The 23191-nt window shown below is 37.1% G+C and overlaps 3 protein-coding genes and 2 non-coding genes across 5 annotated transcripts; 2 read left to right on the forward strand and 3 right to left on the reverse strand.

Moving 5' to 3' along the window:
* Positions 1 to 7641: 7641 nt before the first annotated feature.
* Positions 7642 to 7760, forward strand: LOC115564417 (5S ribosomal RNA). Its single transcript, XR_003980618.1, has one exon. It is a non-coding gene; the product is annotated as a 5S ribosomal RNA (ribosomal RNA).
* A 191-nt stretch (positions 7761 to 7951) lies between these two features.
* On the reverse strand, positions 7952 to 8639 carry LOC108653040 (C-type lectin mosGCTL-7-like). The gene is made up of 2 exons (XM_018103320.3): positions 8459 to 8639; positions 7952 to 8392 (listed from the first exon to the last, which is right to left on the reverse strand). The coding sequence occupies exons 1-2, from the start codon at positions 8612 to 8614 to the stop codon at positions 8042 to 8044; spliced, it is 507 nt and encodes a 168-aa protein (XP_017958809.1). The 5' UTR covers positions 8615 to 8639; the 3' UTR covers positions 7952 to 8041.
* A 470-nt stretch (positions 8640 to 9109) lies between these two features.
* On the forward strand, positions 9110 to 9746 carry LOC108653116 (C-type lectin mosGCTL-1). The gene is made up of 3 exons (XM_018103430.3): positions 9110 to 9247; positions 9317 to 9425; positions 9484 to 9746. The coding sequence occupies exons 1-3, from the start codon at positions 9158 to 9160 to the stop codon at positions 9741 to 9743; spliced, it is 459 nt and encodes a 152-aa protein (XP_017958919.1). The 5' UTR covers positions 9110 to 9157; the 3' UTR covers positions 9744 to 9746.
* Positions 9747 to 11534: 1788 nt separating this feature from the next.
* On the reverse strand, positions 11535 to 12221 carry LOC108653048 (salivary C-type lectin 1). The gene is made up of 2 exons (XM_018103326.3): positions 12028 to 12221; positions 11535 to 11959 (listed from the first exon to the last, which is right to left on the reverse strand). Exons 1-2 carry the CDS (start codon positions 12196 to 12198, stop codon positions 11621 to 11623), a joined length of 510 nt encoding a protein of 169 aa, XP_017958815.1. The 5' UTR covers positions 12199 to 12221; the 3' UTR covers positions 11535 to 11620.
* A 2721-nt stretch (positions 12222 to 14942) lies between these two features.
* On the reverse strand, positions 14943 to 15015 carry TRNAK-CUU (transfer RNA lysine (anticodon CUU)). Its single transcript has one exon. It is a non-coding gene; the product is annotated as a tRNA-Lys (tRNA).
* Positions 15016 to 23191: the final 8176 nt, after the last annotated feature.

Below are 23191 nucleotides of genomic sequence, written 5' to 3' on the forward strand. Positions count from 1 at the left end.
GTAGCGGAGACAAATCCAACAAATCAAAAACCATGAAAATCGGTCCAGCAGATCTCCAGTTATAAGTGCTGGAACACTTTTACACAACTTTCTTTTATATATATAGATATAAGTCTGCACCTAAAATTTTGAAGCCCTACCTCTAAAGGTGTAGAAGATATAACTAAATAACTAGCTCTCGATAAGGATTGTAATCGATAATAAAGTATCGGGAGTAATTATTAATTTTTATAGAAAAACTCGATATGTGCGTGATATACACGGACCTAGGAAACAAATTTAAAGTGCTTTATATCTTCTGAGATCGACGCGTTCATACATACGAACGGACGGATAGACGGACAGACAGACGGACAGGGCTAAATCAAGTCAGCTCGTCGCCGTAGAAAATTATCTCTGCCTCTATTTCAGTGTGTCCATTTGTATATATTATAAAGCCACGATCAAATTTTGTTTATTTCAAAATGTGTATTATAAATTTTACAAGTTTATTGACAAAATATTCGCGAATGGAACGTGTTGAGCGTCACGTTTCATCCAGATGCTAGGCAACCAGCATTAGATATGCAGATATATTCTGATATATATATATATATATATATATATATATATATACATATCTGCATATCTAATGTAAATACATGTGTTGATAATATAAAAAGTTTCTTTCAAATATTTATATACATATATATATTTATATATCTTATATATTAATTATATTTGAAAGATACTTTTAATGTTATCTACGCACACAGGTAGATATTTATTTGCATATATAGCGGGTCTGTGACTGTGACTGCTGCATTTGTTATGGCGCATTAAACACAAAACGATTTGCACAATACTCTAACAATGTGGAAGTGAATTATACCAGCGCAAATAACTAATAAAAAGATCTTTGAAAATAAAACTGATTTGAATTATTGTCACGTCGTCAGATACAAAACGAAGGCGCTGGCACTGAAGAAGGCCTAGGCAGTGCACACTGGTCTAAAATAGGGTCAAATTATGATTAAATTTGATCATACGCAGCGCGATAGTTGTTTAACTTTTGAGTGGCATATGCCATCTCTTTTGATGAGAGAATTAAATCTGTAAAGACTCCTTATATGATTTAATGAGGTCATTCATTTCGTTAAAGTTTCATTAAAGGTAATGTGTTATATGTAAGATATTTATATTTGTTTTGAAAAATATACTATTAAAAATATATGATATAATTAACATATGTAGAGCCATACGTTTCAAACCATTAAGTTGTCAAATAACTTCAGTACAAGTAACATTACCAAATCTAATTTAAGACAACTTTATTGGATTTATATTAATATTTATTTCTGTGATTTGCAGGTCGTTTTGGCCGAGTTATAGTAATACCAAAAGATGGCGACGATAATATGTTGCGAAGAGAGGTTTTCATGGAGCTACGACAGCTTGACAATCTCATACAGAATGCGTCAACGATATATGATGGCGAGACATTTACCTACAAGGACATTTGTGCTCGCTGGGAAAACGAGTGTTTCGAGAATGATATCTTAAACTTGGATGCTCTGATGGATGATGTGAGTGCAAATTCGTTTCTAGATAAACGCAACTAAGTTCTTTCTCTCCGTAGATCGAGTCGGGTCAATTGAATTTAACATTTCCCATCATGTTTAATCCCGTGACATGGGATGCTCACGCCTTTCCAGTATTCTTTGGTGGCACTAAACTAACTGAAGATAATTATATAATAAGCGTGCCGGCGATTCAACTAGTTTACTTTGTCACTGCTGATACAAAACGTCAGGATGCAAAGTAAGAAAGAAAATCAAGTCGGATATAACATCTTTAATATTGAATTCCCACATTTTAGGGGCGGTGAATGGGAAGAAACATTTTTAAAAGTCGTGGGCAAGGCTGAAAAATCGGGCATGTTCAAGCATATTTCGGTTTCCTATTTCGCCTCGCGAACTCTGGATCATGAATTGGAAAAGAATACCAAGACGGTAGTGCCTTACTTTAGCTCTACCTTTCTGCTCATGGGTTTGTTTAGGTAAGTATTTTCTATTTTTAAAACTAATGGAGACGACGTTTTGAATTTGTTTATCGATTTACTTTAGCATCATTACTTGCATGATGGGTGATGCGGTACGGTCGAAACCTTTTCTTGGTCTGATGGGCAATATCTCAGCCATAATGGCCACCTTAGCTGCTTTTGGCTTAGCCATGTACTGCGGCATCGAGTTTATTGGAATTAATTTAGCAGCGCCTTTTCTAATGATTGGTAAGCTCTTAAACATATCCAAAAATTTGACATTTACTTGAATTCGATTTATTGGATTATAGGTATTGGCATCGATGATACGTTTGTAATGTTGGCTGGCTGGCGACGTACTCCGGCCAAGATGCCCGTCCATGAGCGTATGGCTCATATGATGTCCGAGGCAGCCGTTTCGATAACGATTACATCAGTCACTGACTTTATTTCTTTCCTGATTGGTATCATCAGCCCTTTTCGCTCGGTGAAGATATTTTGTACCTACTCTGTGTTTGCCGTCTGCTTCACATTCATGTGGCACATCACTTTCTTTGCCGCCTGCATGGCAATATCTGGGTACAGGGAGCGTAGGAATCTTCATGCTATCTTTGGTTGTAAAGTGAAGCCCTTGTCGGTGGCGATTAAAGGTAAGCGGAGATATAACGAAAGTACACATCGGTTTTAGAAATTAATAATTTGCGGAAATCAAATGTGAGTTTGAGGTAAGAGAGGAGAGAGGAAATCATGTTTTGGATCGCATGTCGAGATATACGACTCCTTTTAATTTTTAAGTAATTCTATTTTCATATATACGTGGTTTCAACTATGTATATTTAATTATTCTTTTATACTCATTCACGAAAATGATATGAGTATATAGGTGTTATGCAATGTTCGTCTTGTCCGTCCGTCTGTATAAAGTTAGAGGCTTGAAATTCGGAATACATACTCGTGTACATCTCCGATTTTCCCGAACCGCCCACTAGGGGTGGGTTCGCATTTTCCGATATTCCAGAAATCATATTAGTTGTTGATCAAGCTATGGCGAATACATCTACACCCATTGGGGGAAAATCGGATAAAAAGGTATCTCCTAGAGTTTTAAAGCTGTAACGCTAAAATTTGAAACGTGTATCAAAGAATGAAGAATACAAAAATTATATGTTTACGCTTACTAGGGGCGTGGCAAATCGGACCTGAAGATATAGTGATTTTTAAATGTTGCTATATTTTGGCACTATTGATGCTAGAGACATCGAATTTCGTATATATACTCGGGCAACCGCAAAGCTTATATCTTTTACAGGTTAAGAGCTAGAACCAAATTTGGATACTTGAGTTACTAGTAACCGCCTCTATCAATAACCCAAAAATAATTGTTACGTCTCTTTAGGGGCATAGCATATCGAAAAGTAGCCTGTAATTTTCACATTTTTTGAGCGTAAGCATAAACAGAAGTGTCAAGTGAAGAAGACTTTTAGAAAATTTTAAATATGATTGTTTCATCAACAAAAATGCGCTTATATCTACAATAGTTATACAGACAGTTCCAATCATGGACACATCATTGTTCTTGATCTTTTACGAATCTACAATTAAATTCTATAGTTCGCGCTCAACTGATGACAAAACTTGGTTGGTTGTAACAGGCCCAAGGCCTGACTTGTTGGCCCGAGCAACCAGTTTAGTGCCAAGCATAGAGAGAATGAAATTAATTTACTCGACCAACTACCAGCTGAGACATGAACTTGATCATGAGACTAAAATCAAACTAGTCTCGGCTAAGAAGAACGTCGAAATCAATCTGTAGAATTGAGGTCAATGGCAATTGGACTAAAGCGACTTTTCTCTAATATTACAGAGAAACGCAACTTCCTCTACAAGGCAATCATGGCTGGCGGTATCGATCCCAATGATCCAGATAATCCCGTCGATAACAAGGATCACATGCTCATGGCATTTTTCAAGGACAAACTGGCTTCGGTCATTAATAACAAATGGTGCAAGATATTTATTATTTTCGCCTTCGCCAGCTATCTGGCTGGAGCTTGCTACGGAGTCACACAAATCAAAGAGGGACTGGAGAGACGCAAATTGTCACGGGAGGATTCGTATTCTGTGGAGTTTTTCGATCGTGAAGATGATTACTATCGGGAGTTTCCTTACAGAATGCAGGTAAGCTTTTCGTCAACACTTAACACGCTCCAAACCATTAATCCAATCAATTCTTTTACAGGTTATCATTGCGGGTCCTCTGAATTACTCAGATCCTGAAGTACAAGAGCAAATAGAGAATTTGACAAGCACTTTAGAGCACACATCATATGTAACCTCTTCATTATATACTGAATCGTGGCTGCGCTCGTTTCTGTCGTTCATGGAACGGAACAGTGATTATCTGAATGAGACGATCGATGATGAACAATCGTTTATTGATGCAGTCAAGGACCACTGGTTGTTCCCTGGCAATCCATTCTCACTGGATGTGCGTCTAAACCAGGATGAGACACAGATCATTGCCTCGAGATTCCTTATACAGGCTGTTAATATTACGGATACGAATCATGAAAAGGAAATGGTGCGAGATTTACGGAAAATATGCAAAGACTCACCGTTGAATGCTTCCATCTTTCATCCCTACTTTGTGTTCTTCGATCAATTCGAACTGGTTCGTCCCGTTTCACTGCAGGCCATGGTCATTGGTGCGATCATTATGATGATCATCTCGTTCGTCTTCATTCCCAATATCCTCTGCTCGTTATGGGTAGCCTTTTCCGTCATATCAATTGAGTTGGGCGTCGCTGGCTATATGGCTTTGTGGGATGTGAATCTGGACTCGATATCTATGATTAATCTGATCATGTGCATTGGCTTCTCTGTGGACTTTACTGCGCATATCTGCTACACCTACATGTCGTCGAAGAAGCGCAGTCCCAAAGCGCGTGTACGTGAGGCTCTTCATTCGCTCGGACTGCCCATAGTGCAAGGCTCCAGCTCGACGATTTTGGGCATTATAGCTCTATTACTAGCACAGAGCTATATCTTTCTGGTATTCTTCAAAATGGTTTTCCTCGTCATTTTCTTTGGCGCTATGCATGGGCTTTTCTTGCTACCTGTGTTGCTGTCGCTCTTCGGACCTGGTTCTTGGTTGACCTGGACGGGTCGTGACGATGGCTCCGAAGATGAGGTGGATAATAGTGCGGCTGATATGAAGCTCGCAAATGTGATAGAGAAACCCTTTGTGCAGTCCTATTACATGCAGTATCCCAGCATGGGACTGAACGGACCTTATGCCTATGGGTCCAAGGGTTTCCTAGGTGCGCCCTTTAAGGCTTACGGCGGGGATGAGAAGGACCAGGGCTTGGGCACCTCCGGCGAGGACTCATCGGAAAGCAGTTCCAGTCGCTCACAGCGACGCCAGCAGCTGGCTAATAATGCCGCTGCCGCCGAGAAAGCTTGGCGGCAGTCCAGCTATCAGAATATTTATGGCAGTGGCGCTGCCCAGTTCCAGCCACAGCCCGATCTCTATGGCCAGCAGGTGTCGGCAGCCGAGTGGCGACAACGGCTCGATGCCCATGAGCAGCAGCATCAGCGCAACAAGCAGCGACGCAATCTCTATGAGAACTACAACCAGGACATGCAGCGACCAATTCGTCGCAATTCCCATGGTGACGTCATCGATCTCCGCACGCCCACGCCGAGCTCGTCGCTGGACGAGCGAATGAGGCGTCAGTACCAGCAGGCACTTAGCGCTGCCAGCGGCGACGACAGCAGCTACCGCCAACAGTCCGAGCAGAGTCCAGCTCCACTGGCCAACAGTTCGGCGAAACGTTATCATCGCCGTCGTTCGTCGGAGGACTCGACGCGCTTTCATCAACGGTGGCCGGCTAACATCGAGGAGCGTCGTGCTAGGCGCGCCCATTCGCCGACTCAGCGACATTCACAATCGCATTCGTATACCGCCGAAACCGCCGCCGTTGCCGCCAACTTCGCCCATCGCTCTTCCTCGCATCACAATCTCTACCAGCAAAGCAGCAAGATCACGCATCAACAGCCCACATATCTATATGGGGATTACTAACATTTCTTCAACTCAAGCAGGAAGTCGAGAGCTTGAACTTGCTATTAGATGACATATAATGAAAATCGTAATTAAGCATAGTTTAAATAATTTACCTAGGCGACTCTTATAAATAATTTATATATATACATATAAATGCATAATTTTCATTTTGAATTCATTTTCAGGAAGTAGTTGTGCCTATGTTATTATTTCGTAATTTCAGAAAATATCTTAAGCAAATTTTGGAATTAATTCTGAGCAATAATTGAGCAATTCATACAAATATTTTTGAGTTGCTTTGAACACTAATAACAATATCTTAATAGACTCTGAGCATTTATTAATATTTTTAATTATTGATTTTAAATTTTTGAATTGCCTTCAATTTTTAGAATTTTTCCAAATTTGACGGACTTTCCAAATCACAAAACAATATCGGGCTTCAATAATATCTTAAATACTTTTAGGATTTTGTGTTTACAATATTCTGTAAATGCCTGATAGAGAAGTCGAATCTATAGTCAATGTACGTAGGCACCGTTATTACTTGTATTACCTTAATCTATGGCTTGCCTCGATAAGAAACTGTTTAATTTTAATTAATATCACTTTTCAAATTAGAAATCCAATTTTGGGAATTGTTCATTTTTTTCTCTGCTTATACTTTCTTCCATGCTTATCATCAAACGCATTTTAATTTATATAATTTTTACAAAACTTTAAAATTATTTCTATTAGCGCAGTTGTCATGATTTCTTTGGAATATTTATGTGAGTCCGATTTCCGATTAGCCATTTAAGGTATGCAACATGGGCATTTCATAGAACGAAAGTAATGCAAGCCATATCTCATAAGTCCTCACATATAAATGTTTAACATGACTTCGGGTTTCCATAACCGAAATCTACTTTAACTAATTTACCTACAGTTAAGTTAAGAGATCGGACGATATTTTTGTATAGAAATAAATACTATTAGCTTTAAACAAAGTGAATAGTTATATATTTATCTCCTTAGTCTAAGCACTAAATTCCAGACAACACAAAACACTAAAGAGAGCATTTCTTAAGTTTTAGTATGGGAGACAATTTTGTAAAGTCAATACTTGTTGCTATTGAATAAAAAGTTTTGTATTTTCCTAGAAACCAAGTACATTTGTTATTTATATATATGTAGCTTAGTTGCTCTTTCTGAACGACTTTTGATGCGATTCTCGCCATAAAATTATTATAAGGATTGCTGTAGTGAGTACTGTTTTATATTCGAATCCTTACATATATGCAACAAATCAAAGAATACCTCCAACGTAAATAAATTCAAATCTAATAGAATTGGTTTCTTTGTCGTGATATATAAACATATGACTTACGAAATTCTTAACAGTAACTGCAATGCGCTCTATGTATGTGCCATACATGTGCTCTGCCCAATGGAATTTAAGGGATGACTTCACTTGAAAACCAACCCCTATTTTGTGTTTCGAATGTTGCTGAAATTCCCAACTGATTGTTCTAACATACCACATCTATAGTGAATAGTCAGCCGCTAGCACTTTGCCAACGACCATACCACGCTGAATACATCGGTTCTCGTCCGATCACCGAAATTAAGCAGCGTCGGGCGCGGTTAGTACTTAGATGGGGGACCGCTTGGGAACACCGCGTGTTGTTGGCGCAAGTGTTAACAACTTTTTTCATTGTTTTTAATAAACAGTGGGCATCATTTATTCAAAAAAATAACTTTGGAATAATTCTTTTTGTAGTTGTCCTCTCCTCTAACTTATAGAAGTCCCGGTAAACAAAAACCAACTGTCTAGAACTTCTTCCCCCTCTCAGTTTTATTTGGATTATAGACAATATTTCTGATTCTGATTGTAATTTCAAATTTTTTATTTAGTTTATTTTATGCCCGTAAATATAAATCAATTTCAAAGTATGCGTGTACGTTATAAATTTTTATGGTGTGCATGGGTGTTTTTCGCAGACAAAGTAATACTTGTCTCTGCAATTCTCAGCGGTCCAGTCGCCTGTGATTGCATTTATTGCGACGCAGCGGTTGGCAGATGATGGGGTCCTGAGAAAGTTCTTATAAGTAAACCTAGCTCCACTGCTATGCCATACGTATTGGGTGGCAAGTCCCTGATTTGTACCCGAGACCCAGATGGGTTCGTTAGTAACTAATATAAGGTTGTCCATACCAGAGCCTTGGATAAAATCTGTTATGCGGACCTGAGCAGTATATGAAGGAATGTTGGCTAGAAAATACCCCTGTGTAGCACAATAGAGCTGTGCCTCATACCAAGTCAACTATAATTAAAAAAATAATAATAAAAATATAGTTTTTTGTCCAGTGAACTTTCAAATTACTTTTACCTTGTGCAGGCTTAGGCCATACTTTTCATCAGTATGAGTGAAATAATCAAGAACGGGTTGAGCATCAATATCATTGTCGCTGGACGGATCGACTTCAGATTTAGCCCATGCCACAACGCTGAGCAGCCAGAAAATACAGAGAGCTTGACACTTCATTTTGTGAAGAGTTCCACGGGCTGTTTGCTTTTATAGGCAGTTTTTAGCGTTAAAATCAAATTGTGTAAGGCATCCATCATTGTCATTTACAAGTTAGTTAAAACTATCTTATCATCATATGTAACGAGTTCCAAAGTAAAATTATATTTGGGTATCGTCGTAAAAATAAAAAATATTTAAAGGGAGGAAATTTTGTTTGTGAAAATAAATATCTTCATCTTCATACCCCATCAGCAATTTAGTAGCTAAGTTTTGCTCTAATACTGTAGAAAATTAAGTTTTTCTCGATTTGCCACGCCCCTGGGGTGTGAATGAGTATTCCGCAATAAGTAACGCCCGACTGCAACGCTCTAACTTGTTTTTTATTTGAATGAAAAAGACCGCTTAACTTATTTTCAACAACCCTATAACAAATATGGACATCATCTTCAATTGCTTTCTGAACAACTAATTGCTTTCTGAGCGATTTCTGACGCGATGTTTATCGAGTTAATATAAGTACCGCCCAACCACTCAAAAATACCAGAACAAATTCTTCACAAAATGGTTCGACTTCTGCTTCTCATTTGCTGTTTGCACCTTGGGAATTTTCAGACGGCCAAAGATAGATATATCGTTGCAACTTTTGGCAAGGTAAGAACGGTTCAGTTATTGTAGCTGCAAATATGTATGCATATATCTAATCCAATATTTTTCTATTAGGTCAATTGGTTCCAGGCGAATCAAATATGTCACAAATCCGATATGATTCTGGCTACAGTCACAAGCTACCACCAGCAGCTCCTCCTGATGCATAGCATAGCTGTCAATGGTATCTACTTGCATCATAAAATTTTATTTTATCGATCAAACGATAAACTTTTATCCAGGACACCTGCTGGGACAAGAAGGTTTCTGGCTTGGCGCCAGCAACTTGGGAGATTTCAATTCTTGGACGTGGCAAGGCCTTGGAATACCTCTGGGCTATAAGAAATGGGGAAATAATGAGCCACAAATGGATTTTATTGGGAATGGGGGATGCATGGTTATGGGATTGGATCAGTCTTGGTACAGTGTAGATTGCTACAGTGAATACTATTTCATATGCGAAAGAACGTGCAGAACAGCAAACGATCCCCTGTATATATAACAAGTAAGAAAACTCTAGTCGAGAGCGCTCGACTAGATACTACCCTGAACCAAACTAATAGAAAAGCACATTTAGTGTGGTTCAAATTTCAATTTCGATGTATTTAAAAATATAAATGAAATAGAAAACTCATTTAATTAAATATATAAAAATTTTGAAACAATTAAAAATAAAGAAATACGACACGCTCTGGGTTTGAATCCTAATCCTCGTGATCAAGCGCCGCGCTTTCTACCTTGCCGCCACCCTTCTGTTCTGTTTTTCAATGTCAAAACTGAAATAGATTCACTGCTACAGTGCCATCTATCAAATCTAAGTCAAACTAACTGCTAATGTGACTTTAAGAATGTGCAAGAACAACCAAACTAATAAAAACGTACATATAGTATGATTAAAATTTCAATTTCGATTTTTGAAAAAATATAAGAGAAATTTAATCAAATATATAAAAATTTTGAAGCAATTAAAAGAAAACTACAATATGCCCACAGCAGGATTTGAACCCTCTACCATGACGCCACTCCTCTATTGTTATTTGCAATGTCAAAACAGAAATAGATTCACTGATGCAACGTCATCTAGCAGAACTAAAGGAAACTAATTGCTGATGTGATTCTAAGAATGTGCTAGAAGATGTTTGAATGTATGTGTGCACACGTATTGGAAAACTGCTGTTGCTGCAGCACGTGCGTTTGTTAATTGGCCAAACATTTTGTTATTTTTTAACGTCGATTGACTAAACCGAATTTAATGAAACTTTCAGCATATGATCTACATATTCTATTGAATATTTGGCATTTAAAAAAAACATGTCAAATCATTCACAATTAGCTATACTAGTATCTGACCTTCACTGGGGATTCTGGTGAATTTGGAGCCGGTATCCAAAATATAACAAAATCCGAAATTGTATAAAATGCATTGGAATATATTTTTAAAATTTGGAGACTATAGCTCTAAAAATGTAGGAGATATAAATTTATAACCTATTGCGCTTGGGTTGCGCTGCAGTGTTGGCAATATAATGAGAACTTATTTGTTGAATAATTTAATTTCTAGACGTACGATCGTAATGAAACTTTCAGAACGTAATCATAATGTTAAAATGTATGTGTATACCGAAGCTCAAGTCTCTAGTATTTGATATACGACTTTTACAAAGATGAGGGTGAGGGGGTGGATTTAGGGGTGGGGATTAAATTTTAACAAAAACCGAAATTGTTTAAAATACATCTTAATATACATTTTAAATTTGGAGACTATAGCTTGAAAGATGTAGGAGATATAAATATTTAAGTGATCTTCGATAAGGTTTTTTATCGATAAAAAAGTATTGGAATAGTTACCGTTTTTTAATGATAAACTCGATATGCGCGCTGCATATACGGACATTTAAAAAAAAAGTTGAAGTCTCTAGCTCTTATATCTTCTGAAATCGACACGTTCAAACATACGGACAGACGGACGGACGGACGGACGGACGGACGGACGGACAGACAGACAGACGGACAGGGCTCAATCGACCCAGCTGATCAAGAATATATATACTTTGTGGGGTCTGCCACGCCTCCTTCTGCCTGTTACATACATTTCAACAAAACCATTATACCCTGATTTCCCATTTTCAATGGGTTCAGGGTAGCAAAAAGAATCTGTGAGAACTAAATTAATTTATGGAGCGATTGAAGGTCAAAGAAAACCCACTCGGACCACCGCCCTGTTCAAGGTTATATATATTTGATGCCTATTACATATGTTTCAACCATTGTACAATTCAAATCAAATTAAAGATTTATTACAATCAGAACCTTTTATTATAAATCTTTTATAGATCAGCAGAAAAGTAAAAGAAATACGCTTATTTTATTTGAATCCAATCATTTTTCGCATCGTTTTTCGCATACGAAAAAGCGTTGAGCATAGCAATCTTCAGGAATCCAGTAACCGGTACGTGCAAGGCCAAGGCAGCGGTACGAGGAATTGGGTGTGGTCTGAAATTTGCGATATTTTAAGGCAGCTCCAGTGTTGAACCAACTCCATTGAGAAGCGTTGGCCAGGTTCGAGCCTGACGTCCAAACGGGTTCGTTAAGCAGATTAAAATAACCCGAATTGAGCAAAAATAGAAATACGCGTTCATGCTTTTCAGGACTGTCTAACGTGACCAAGGAATATCCTTCTTGAGAAGCGCAGGTGGCTTCAGCTTGGAACCAATTTAGCTGTTTTCATAAAAGTATACAATTAATTTCCAATAAATTATAATATTTAAAGTATTATCATTAATTACTTTGACAGATGCAGATAGTGCAAAATCACCCGTTGAATATGTTGGAAGGAAAATTTTCAACGGATTTTCCTCCTCCGGTATGGGCTTCTCAATCTGAACTAGTCTCTCCTGCTCCTGCGCCCGCGACAGTGTGCCGAGGAGACAAAGAAGAGCGATACCTAAAGACTTCATTTTGTGAATTATGCAGTGACAGACCCTGCCTTTTATACAATTGTGGCGTGGTTCACGTTAATTGCCCGAAGCATTCATCAATGTCATTTGATAAGCTCGAAGCTTAAGTAGTTTTTCTCCTTAAATTTGTCGCTGCAGGGGTTTTTTTCTTTCGTTTGTTATAAATTTCACTAACAGTAAATCTCAATTTTAAGCGTTGCGTAAATCCGTTTGCCATTTTTATGGCAAAGTTTTGCGCTAATAATGTTATCCACTGCTACGAATGCTGGGGTGCCACGAAATTTATCGAAAAAATGTAAAAAGCATATCTCATTTAACTGAGCTGTCAAAAGGAAAAAGCAAGTCGATGCTGGGGAGAGAACGTTATGACGGGTCAAGGATTGGCAATTGTCGGAGCTGGGATATTGGGGTGCACCCTCCTTTGTAGCTTTACACCGTTACCGTCTTCTTGTATGTTCCTTTTGCGTGCTGGCCAAAAGTGTTTACGAGTCCCATTGGGATTGGACTACAAGCACGAAATGTGCAAGCACAGAGCGTTGCATTTTTACTTTTCGAGTGGGGTGCGTTTCGTGATATAAAATCAAAAATTGCTTTTGGTGGTTAAAGCAATAGGGGAATGGCGAATGGCGAAGCTCGAAAGGCGAACGGGCGTATGGATAATATGATTTCTGTTTGTTTGAATGGCATGCCATTTGCATTTGCGAAGACAGCATAAAAGTAACTTCTTACATTTGTTTGCAAGGTCTCGCCTGCGGGACAACTTACTTCGGCTTAAAGGGGACGTACTTCATCGTACATACAGCCAGAATATTATGCAAAATATAGTAGCACATTCAAAATACTTTGAAAAAGTTTAAAGCTATGGTAAAAGATAAAATCTAGAATATATGTAAAAATTTTCAATATACAAAAATATTTTTGTTTCTAGTTTTGGACTCGTCCTGTGGGCCAATGGATACGCATCTAGAACATTCCAAGTTCGACTCCTGGTAGGATCGAAATAACAAACTTGTTCTTATTTTTTAAAAGAGTGAATTGTGTGTTTTACAATTAAACATCTTAAATTTACACGTAGAATCACTTCTATTTATTATACTCATTCACAGAAGTAAAACGAGTCTATTGGTTTTGTGCAATGTGCGTCTTACTGCAATTTTTTCGGCGCTATTGAAGCTAGAGAACACATACTCGTGGCAAATCGGATGCATTTTCGATATACCAGAAGTCGTTAGTTGAAGAGCTAAAAAGCTGAGATTCGGACTGTAGATTGGCCCTGTGATTTGTTGATCACTAAACGCGTTCCATTGCACAGATTTGTTTGGTTTAAATTTCTAGGCATAATAACTACCTAGCCAACCTTCAGTTGTAAATTGTGCTCAAAAATTCAGTTGGATAATTAGTGGCTTCTTCTTCGTTTGTTACACAGTCGATATATTTGAATGAATACAGAGTATCAACGATGTTATTTTGAATTATAAAATTAAGTCATCCACATCTTTATTTTTAGCCATTTAGTATTTTTGTGGAAAGCAATGATATTCTGAAATACTTTGTTGATAGCCTCATCTTTTAATGAGACGAAATTGCAAAAATTTGGAGTAAATGAAATCCAGCCACTCGATTCGTCAACAGGAATACGGCCATTACCGATATTCAGCAATTGCTTCGAGAAATCATCAGCAGATAGATCGTTTAACAATGCAACTCTCATATTTACAGACAGTTGAAGTTTGGTTACATATCGCCACAGCTTTGATGCTTTGAGGCAAGCATTTATTTCGTCGGCAGCAGTAGATCTTGGAATTACTGGTAGTGTTTGTCGGAAATCACCGGATAATAAAACGCTTGAACTATTTCTTATTGCCGTTTCACGGACTGGCTCTTTGAGAAGCACGAATTAAGGCCCTTCTTGGCTGGGTACTAACGCGGCGCCCTTCTCGAGCGATTTATCGTTCTTCGTCAGATAATTGACTCGCGCTATTCCGTTGCCTAGTTGCATTATTGGTCCGCCGGGAAAGATTAGATCTTCTAGGACGCGGCATTTTTATTAATAGTAATACTGAATATGCCCTCGCACAAAACCACATAAAATCAATCGAGAAATATAAATATAAATAATTTAAACAAATTTATGTTTGAGACAAACAAATACTTTCGAGATATTGAGCTTCTGTATGCACGCGTATTATTTTTATCAAATGTGATTTTTTATGAATAGTCAGGTTCGCCTGAGGCTGTGCCGTAGACTGACTGACTACATTTGTTTATTTACTTCTATACTATTGTATAATATGAGAGCAGGACCGAAAACTGTCACTGTTATCAAGCCTACTGAGTATCAATGGAAATTTGAATCTTTAGGGAAAAAACCGCGTTTTTCAAGTATTCGTGAAATTTGTTCCGTATTTTTAAGATCTACTATCCTACTCGTAGCGGAGACAAATCCAACAAATCAAAAACCATGAAAATTGGTCCAGCAGATCTCGAGTTATAAGTGCTGGAAAACTTTTCACAACTCTCTTTTATATATATAGATACTCATTTCACTTTCGTGAATGAGTATAACTAAGTCCCCATATTAAGCCCACACTGCGTGTGCATGTGCGGTTTTGTCAGAAAACTTTTCTATATAAACCGAAAATGCTATGTGATCATTTTTGAAAGATCGAGCAGTCTCGCTAGAGCTTTCTTAAATTTTTATGTTTATTTTGTAATCGTTGAAAATTCAAATAAAAAACAGTGTTCGCCCAACGTGGGGCTCGAACCCACGACCCTGGGATTAAGAGTCTCATGCTCTACCGACTGAGCTAGCCGGGCTGCTGATCTGCTGACACCCAAATAACTTCAAGGAACTACCATAAGAGATCATTCCCTAAAAATTAACAAAAAAGTTGCCAAGAACTTATAATAACTTCTTAAAATTAATTATAATTTGTATTAAAAAAATGTCATAATAACATATGCGAGTTGGATAAGCTATATTAATTAAAATAAATGATTAGCTATATTAAAAAAAATATCGAGTTTAAATAGAAATTAGTAAATTGTCGCTCTTTCAATTGAAGTTCAAAGTATACGTCTTTGTTAGCTCTTGTGAATGTTCGCAATTAGATTGTAAAACTTGTTGACAAAATGACATGATCTATTAGCTTTGGTTATTTGTCTTTGGCGCTGGCTGCAGGAAAAATTGCAATTAAATTGGCTTCTGCTGCAGGAAACTGGGAGCAAAGTACGTGAACGACAGCATCAACAACAGAGACAACGCTTAAAAGGAGCAAGACGTGCAGCTGACTACAAAAGTCACGCAAAATAAATGCGCTGTGAGAATCAGACGATAGGTTGAAGGACAATGCTGCTGCTTCCACTTAATTTATGCGAATCTGGTGTTGGGGTAGCTGTATTTGTAGCTGCAACTAAGACTAGGTGGGGTTGAATAGCGTCATCTGCTTGGTGGCCAGTTTCACAGAACGTTAAACGAAGGTCGTCAATAGGATATCCAACGCATAGCTCTCGTTTTATAGCTGGGATATTCATCTTGTGCTCGAAATTGGCTGCGTGTACGTTTATTCAATTTTCACCGAGCCCCTAGTTGTCATTGCCTAACAAGGTTGCAAGGAATTACAAATGCTCTAAGTGTGAACAGGGGAACATATGATTCGTAAAATATTGTCCAATAAAATTTGCTATCATAAACAAGTAAGAACGTTGCAGTCGGGCGCTACCGACTGCGGAATACTCATTCACAGTCCGTATACATGATGCTATGTTTACAAGGGGGCATTTATTCTTATTTCAAATTTAATTTGGCCTTAAAGAAATTGTAGCTTTTGGTAATTTTTATCGAGTAATCGATAATTATTATATTGATCGTGCACTTTTTGAGTACAAATGTATGGTAATTTTCGTTAATAGCTTTCGGTCACACCTATTGCAGATTCTTTAGCGTTTGCTTACATTACAACAGTGCGCTTTTTAGCATTCTAAGAATTGCGATTGATTTCTGGATTTTCTAGCTGTTGTTGTAGTTTTGTCAGATGACGCTCTGTTATTAGCTTATTGTATTTTAGCTAACAGATTGTCAAGCAAAACGATAGCGTGGGTGATAGAGGCGTCGTAAGTTATGTTACAGTGGCGGAGGTTCAAAGCCCCTTCAATGTTGCGTATTTTTTTCATACATATTTCGTTTTTATAAAATAGATATTTATTTTATTCTTTTTTCTAATTGAACAATTTTATAAGTTTTAATTTGTTTCTTCTTAAATAGCCCTCATATATGTATGTACGCATATATGCATGTATATGTATGCACATAAGTCTGCACGCATATGTAGCATCAAGCATTCCAGCCTTTCTTATGCACGCGCTCATTTGTATGTGTGTATGTATGTACACATAAAAGCATACTCTAGCGTTGAAATGAGACTGATTTGTTTTTGCTTTGTTTTTGAGTTTACCATCCGCTACTCTCATAACAAGAATCTTATTTTTGGATTTCATTTTAATTACTATTGTTGACAGTAGGCGGTATCGCTGTCGGCAAAGGCACCGGTTAAATTTGTTTTTGTTATTTTGACAAACATGGCTTGGGTGCGAGTTCAAATCCCGCGGAAAACTCTTTTTTGTAAATTGCAAATTTTGTTATTTTAGCTTCTTTTATATTTTTTAAATATTTAAATTTTATTTTTAGATTTTATAAAAATGTTTCCTTCCGTGTTATCAATGCCTAGTAAGCCTATTTGTATATTCATGTACATACATAGATAGCTCAATCATATAAATGTCGCAATTTGATACTATAAATGCCGATTGCCACGCCCCTAGTGGCCGTAGACACCTCATTTTTGGCCAGTTCTTAGAAAGAGCTAACGGTAACGTAAATGCAAAATTTGAATGCTTACGCTCAAAAAATGTGAAAATTACAGGGTATTTTTCGATATGCCACGCCCCTAAAGAGGCGTGACAATTATTTTTGGGGCATCGATAGAGGAGGTTACCAGTAACTCAACTATCCAAATTTGAAGCTTCTAGCTCTTAAACTGTAGGAGATATAAAGTTTTGCGGTTTGCCACGCCCCCTTTGGGCGGACATATATCCACCACAGCTTGTTGGACTTGGGAGATCAACTCGCGTATATATACCAAATTTCAAGTCTCTAGCATCAATAGTGCCTAAAATATAGCCAAATTTGAAAAATCACTATATCTTCAGGTCCGATTTGCCACGCCCCTATTAGGCGTAGACATAAAATTTTTTCACCAATCATTATAGAATTATAGCATTAGCTCACGTGCGAAATTTCAACGTTCTAGCTTTAGAACTTTAGGAGATACAGTTTTATCTGATTTGCCACGCCCCCAATGGGCGTAGATATATCCACCATAGCTTTTTGGACTTGGGGGGTCAACGCGGATCTACATACCAAATTTCAACTTTCTAGCTCTTCAACTAACATGATTTCTGGTATATCGGAAAATGCCACGCCCCTAGTGGCGGATCGGGAAAATTTTAACACTTTATAAATCGGAGCTATACACGAGTATGTGTTCCAAATTTCAAGTCTCTAGCTTCAATAGCGGCGAAATGAACTGCGTTCATACGGACAGACGGACAGACGGACAGACGGACAGACGGACAGACGGACGGACGGACGGACAGCAAGACGGACATTGCACAAAACCAATATACTAATTCACTTCGTGAATGAGTATAAAAATAATACCAACTGAATAGAAAATTTTTAAAATAACTAATTATAATAATAAGTGCATATTAAAGAAACAGTAATGCACAACAGGTGGTTAAGTTTTTTTCCAAAAAAGTATTGTAGTAGTATCTTTCAATAAATTTACAGAATATTCAAGCAGGGAATAGCTTGGAAATATTTAAAAATTTATTCTTATTTCAAATTTAATTTGGCCTTAAAGAAATTGTAGCTTTTGGTAATTTTTATCGAGTAATCGATAATTATTATATTGATCGTGCACTTTTTGAGTACAAATGTATGGTAATTTTCGTTAATAGCTTTCGGTCACACCTATTGCAGATTCTTTAGCGTTTGCTTACATTACAACAGTGCGCTTTTTAGCATTCTAAGAATTGCGATTGATTTCTGGATTTTCTAGCTGTTGTTGTAGTTTTGTCAGATGACGCTCTGTTATTAGCTTATTGTATTTTAGCTAACAGATTGTCAAGCAAAACGATAGCGTGGGTGATAGAGGCGTCGTAAGTTATGTTACAGTGGCGGAGGTTCAAAGCCCCTTCAATGTTGCGTATTTTTTTCATACATATTTCGTTTTTATAAAATAGATATTTATTTTATTCTTTTTTCTAATTGAACAATTTTATAAGTTTTAATTTGTTTCTTCTTAAATAGCCCTCATATATGTATGTACGCATATATGCATGTATATGTATGCACATAAGTCTGCACGCATATGTAGCATCAAGCATTCCAGCCTTTCTTATGCACGCGCTCATTTGTATGTGTGTATGTATGTACACATAAAAGCATACTCTAGCGTTGAAATGAGACTGATTTGTTTTTGCTTTGTTTTTGAGTTTACCATCCGCTACTCTCATAACAAGAATCTTATTTTTGGATTTCATTTTAATTACTATTGTTGACAGTAGGCGGTATCGCTGTCGGCAAAGGCACCGGTTAAATTTGTTTTTGTTATTTTGACAAACATGGCTTGGGTGCGAGTTCAAATCCCGCGGAAAACTCTTTTTTGTAAATTGCAAATTTTGTTATTTTAGCTTCTTTTATATTTTTTAAATATTTAAATTTTATTTTTAGATTTTATAAAAATGTTTCCTTCCGTGTTATCAATGCCTAGTAAGCCTATTTGTATATTCATGTACATACATAGATAGCTCAATCATATAAATGTCGCAATTTGATACTATAAATGCCGATTGCCACGCCCCTAGTGGCCGTAGACACCTCATTTTTGGCCAGTTCTTAGAAAGAGCTAACGGTAACGTAAATGCAAAATTTGAATGCTTACGCTCAAAAAATGTGAAAATTACAGGGTATTTTTCGATATGCCACGCCCCTAAAGAGGCGTGACAATTATTTTTGGGGCATCGATAGAGGAGGTTACCAGTAACTCAACTATCCAAATTTGAAGCTTCTAGCTCTTAAACTGTAGGAGATATAAAGTTTTGCGGTTTGCCACGCCCCCTTTGGGCGGACATATATCCACCACAGCTTGTTGGACTTGGGAGATCAACTCGCGTATATATACCAAATTTCAAGTCTCTAGCATCAATAGTGCCTAAAATATAGCCAAATTTGAAAAATCACTATATCTTCAGGTCCGATTTGCCACGCCCCTATTAGGCGTAGACATAAAATTTTTTCACCAATCATTATAGAATTATAGCATTAGCTCACGTGCGAAATTTCAACGTTCTAGCTTTAGAACTTTAGGAGATACAGTTTTATCTGATTTGCCACGCCCCCAATGGGCGTAGATATATCCACCATAGCTTTTTGGACTTGGGGGGTCAACGCGGATCTACATACCAAATTTCAACTTTCTAGCTCTTCAACTAACATGATTTCTGGTATATCGGAAAATGCCACGCCCCTAGTGGCGGATCGGGAAAATTTTAACACTTTATAAATCGGAGCTATACACGAGTATGTGTTCCAAATTTCAAGTCTCTAGCTTCAATAGCGGCGAAATGAACTGCGTTCATACGGACAGACGGACAGACGGACAGACGGACAGACGGACAGACGGACGGACGGACGGACAGCAAGACGGACATTGCACAAAACCAATATACTAATTCACTTCGTGAATGAGTATAAAAATAATACCAACTGAATAGAAAATTTTTAAAATAACTAATTATAATAATAAGTGCATATTAAAGAAACAGTAATGCACAACAGGTGGTTAAGTTTTTTTCCAAAAAAGTATTGTAGTAGTATCTTTCAATAAATTTACAGAATATTCAAGCAGGGAATAGCTTGGAAATATTTAAAAATATATTTGTAATGAAAACCAACAAAAACAATACGTATGGCATAGAAGTGGAATCAGAGACAAGCTCAGCTTTGTCTGCGAAAAACAACCATGTGTTGCATGAATATCTACATATATATGTGTGCACATTAAAATTAATTTATAAGTCAACGAAGCTAAGCTAGACAACAACAAAAGAAATTAGGTAAAAGTTATTTGATCAATAAAATAGTTGTCATCAACAGATGCCAACAACACGCCGTGTTCCCAAGCGGTCCCTCATCTAAGTACTAACGGCGCCGGACGCTGCTTAGTTTCGGTGATTGAGCAAGAACCGATCTATTCAGCGTGGAAAGGTCGTTGGCGAAACACGAGCAACTGAAAGTTCACTATGAAGAGTGATGTAATTTTTTAAATACTGAAAAAATGACTGAAAAAGCTAAAAAAAAAAAATGATCAAAAAATAGGACAGACAATTTTTTGGTATTTGCAGGGACTTTAGTACGCCTTATTGTTGTCGTTCTCATCTCGACCTATCCACGACTTGAAATCTGGCTGCTATAGCCAGCAAACACGAAAATTTTGCTTATAAGTGCTTGAGCATTTTATCACTCTATTCGCATTGAACACAATTACAAACGATATCGATAATACCTACGAAGCACCTACACAATTCAGTTTCGTACTCATTTTAGCACAGTTCTTTACCAAATATCAGTACAGAAGTTGGCATATTTAATGCTAAAGTTGTGTTCAACTGTTCTAATGGTAATTAATAGAATTCGGTTGGGTTGACAACCGATTGTCTGGAAAAATAACCAACCAACTGTGAGACCATGAGCACGGTTGGCATTAACAAAAGAACAGATTTCCTTCGTTTGTAAAAACAAGCAGTTCAAATACAAATTCAAATACAGTAATGAAACGTAAATGAACTGCTTTGATAACAGCTAAACCTTATGAGAGGTTAGCCTATATTGTCTAGCAAACATACATAGGTTATACATTTAAAATATACAAATCTATATCAAATGAGGGGACCGCTTGGGAACACCGCGTGTTGTTGGCATGTGCCAACAACTTATTTTATTGTTTTTAGTACAAACAAAACAATTATTTATATTTTCCTGATTAATTCCTAATTATTTATTGAGTTATATGCGTTATATGTTATTACAATTCCACCGTATGCAATACGAACTAATAACCGTTGTTATTATTGGTATTTGCATTTAACGCATCTCACTACATTTGCAATAAATGAACGTTTGCGTCCCTTTTCTTTTTTTTCTTTGCCAAATCACTGCACAAAATCCAATGCTTCATTAAGATTTTATCGCACTTTTTTTATATAGGTTTTTTGCTCTTATACAATGGCCGTCAACGCTGTCAAAGCGCGGTAATGTTGCGCGACTCCCTTACTTAATTAACAAATTCGTGTACCAGTTCAAGGTTCGTGGGGTAGAGTTTCCAGCTAATTAGAGCTGTACTGGCCAGCCCTTTCAGAACGTCGCGACTCATCTCTGCAGCTAACTTTCCCCTCGAAAAATGATGCAATTTGCGTGTTTATTAATTTTATGTCAATTTGCATGCAATTTGTGCTCAAGGCGAAGCTTTATCTAAGTTCCAGTTAGAGTTTTGGCTTTAATGATGGCTAATCTGGTGGAATATACTGCACAGTAGAGCTAATTAAATTGAATGGCTCGCACAGTTATACGCATTGACTGCAGGTGCAGCCATCAAATTCTCAAAAACTTTCGACTTTAACTTTCTGAGTTTCTGTCTAGTTGAGTGGATTTTGTTGTTCGATGGCTTTGCCAATGCAATTCAATAAAAATGAATATAACGCAGCGCGAAGGTAACCAAACTTGGATCTAAGCTTAAACTGTACATGCTAGCAACCGATAAATACCCCGTAAAAATGAATATCCTAAGTAAAGACTGTTTTATACATGTCATATCTTGTTCATATTATCTCAATCCTCCGAATAAAATGTTTTTAGCATTAAAAGTATATACATCTATAGAGATAATACATACACTTTTAATTTGAACGTTTCCAAATATATTATAAAAGAGCTAATGCTAAAGCATACATAATGTCTGCTGGAATTTAAATGTGGGCTAATGGCGGATTCCAACTAGAGCCGCAGACCGAGAAGTGGTTAAGCTGAAAATTTGGTCCAAAACACAATCTTCAAGATTGAAAAATTACATTTAAATATTTTTAAATTGTATTACAATGCTGAGTCCTAAGATATTTATTACTCTTCTTATTAATCAAAAACATATTTTTAGCATTAAAAAAAAAAAATAGTAATAATAATAATAATTTTAAGGCTAAAAATAAAAAATAACCTATGCTTACTCAAACAACCATACACTTCTTCATTCATAGGGTATTAATATTGCGTGCGACTTACGCGCAGTTTTCAATAGCACATGGGGAAAATGTAAGTAGAATCGGGAAATGTATTTTGCAGCTGTGGCCCTTTGCAATGCGACAAGGTCAACAGAATGTCATTCCAAATTGTTGCGTACTAGCGGAGCTGAAACTGAAACTCGCCCCCTCGATTCTGTAGAGCAAGTCAACTGTGAATTGGCTTAAATGCAGTATATCATTTAATTTTATGTCGTTTGGCATTTGTGCACGTTTATTTTAAGATGTATGTCCGAAAGTTAGAATATACCCTGAAAGAAAAGAGGATAAAATACATGTATCTCTGCATATTAGCAGCAGTTAACTATAGTCAGCAAATTCAAACTTCAGTTCCTGGAGCCTGGTTACATAACACAAACAAGAACTCTGCCGACAGTTATAGTAATTGACGCGTTACTGACTAAATAATCCACATTCATGACCCAAAAAGGAATCTGCAAATATCTTATTTTCGTGCTGTAGCACAATTGTAGAAGATAGATTTTTTTTCGATTACAGCCCTTAAAATCAATAAAGATTAAAAATAATTTAAAATAATTTAGTTAAAAACGCTCGAATTTAAAATTGAAGAGAAATG

This window comes from Drosophila navojoa, chromosome 5 (genome assembly GCF_054131105.1).
Source record: "Drosophila navojoa isolate 15081-1374.11 chromosome 5, UAZ_NAV_1.0, whole genome shotgun sequence".
In the NCBI taxonomy this organism is placed as follows: Eukaryota; Metazoa; Arthropoda; class Insecta; order Diptera; family Drosophilidae; genus Drosophila; species Drosophila navojoa.

Coding starts and splice junctions, on each gene's coding strand:
- LOC108653040 (XM_018103320.3), bottom strand. CDS start 8,614: ATGAAGTGTCAAGCTCTCTGTATTTTCTGGCTGCTCAGCGTTGTGGCA. Junction 8,393..8,458: donor ATGGCCTAAGCCTGCACAAG/GTAAAAGTAATT, acceptor TTTTAATTATAG/TTGACTTGGTATGAGGCACA.
- LOC108653116 (XM_018103430.3), top strand. CDS start 9,158: ATGGTTCGACTTCTGCTTCTCATTTGCTGTTTGCACCTTGGGAATTTT. Junction 9,248..9,316: donor TCGTTGCAACTTTTGGCAAG/GTAAGAACGGTT, acceptor TTTTTCTATTAG/GTCAATTGGTTCCAGGCGAA. Junction 9,426..9,483: donor GCATAGCATAGCTGTCAATG/GTATCTACTTGC, acceptor ACTTTTATCCAG/GACACCTGCTGGGACAAGAA.
- LOC108653048 (XM_018103326.3), bottom strand. CDS start 12,198: ATGAAGTCTTTAGGTATCGCTCTTCTTTGTCTCCTCGGCACACTGTCG. Junction 11,960..12,027: donor CACTATCTGCATCTGTCAAA/GTAATTAATGAT, acceptor TTATGAAAACAG/CTAAATTGGTTCCAAGCTGA.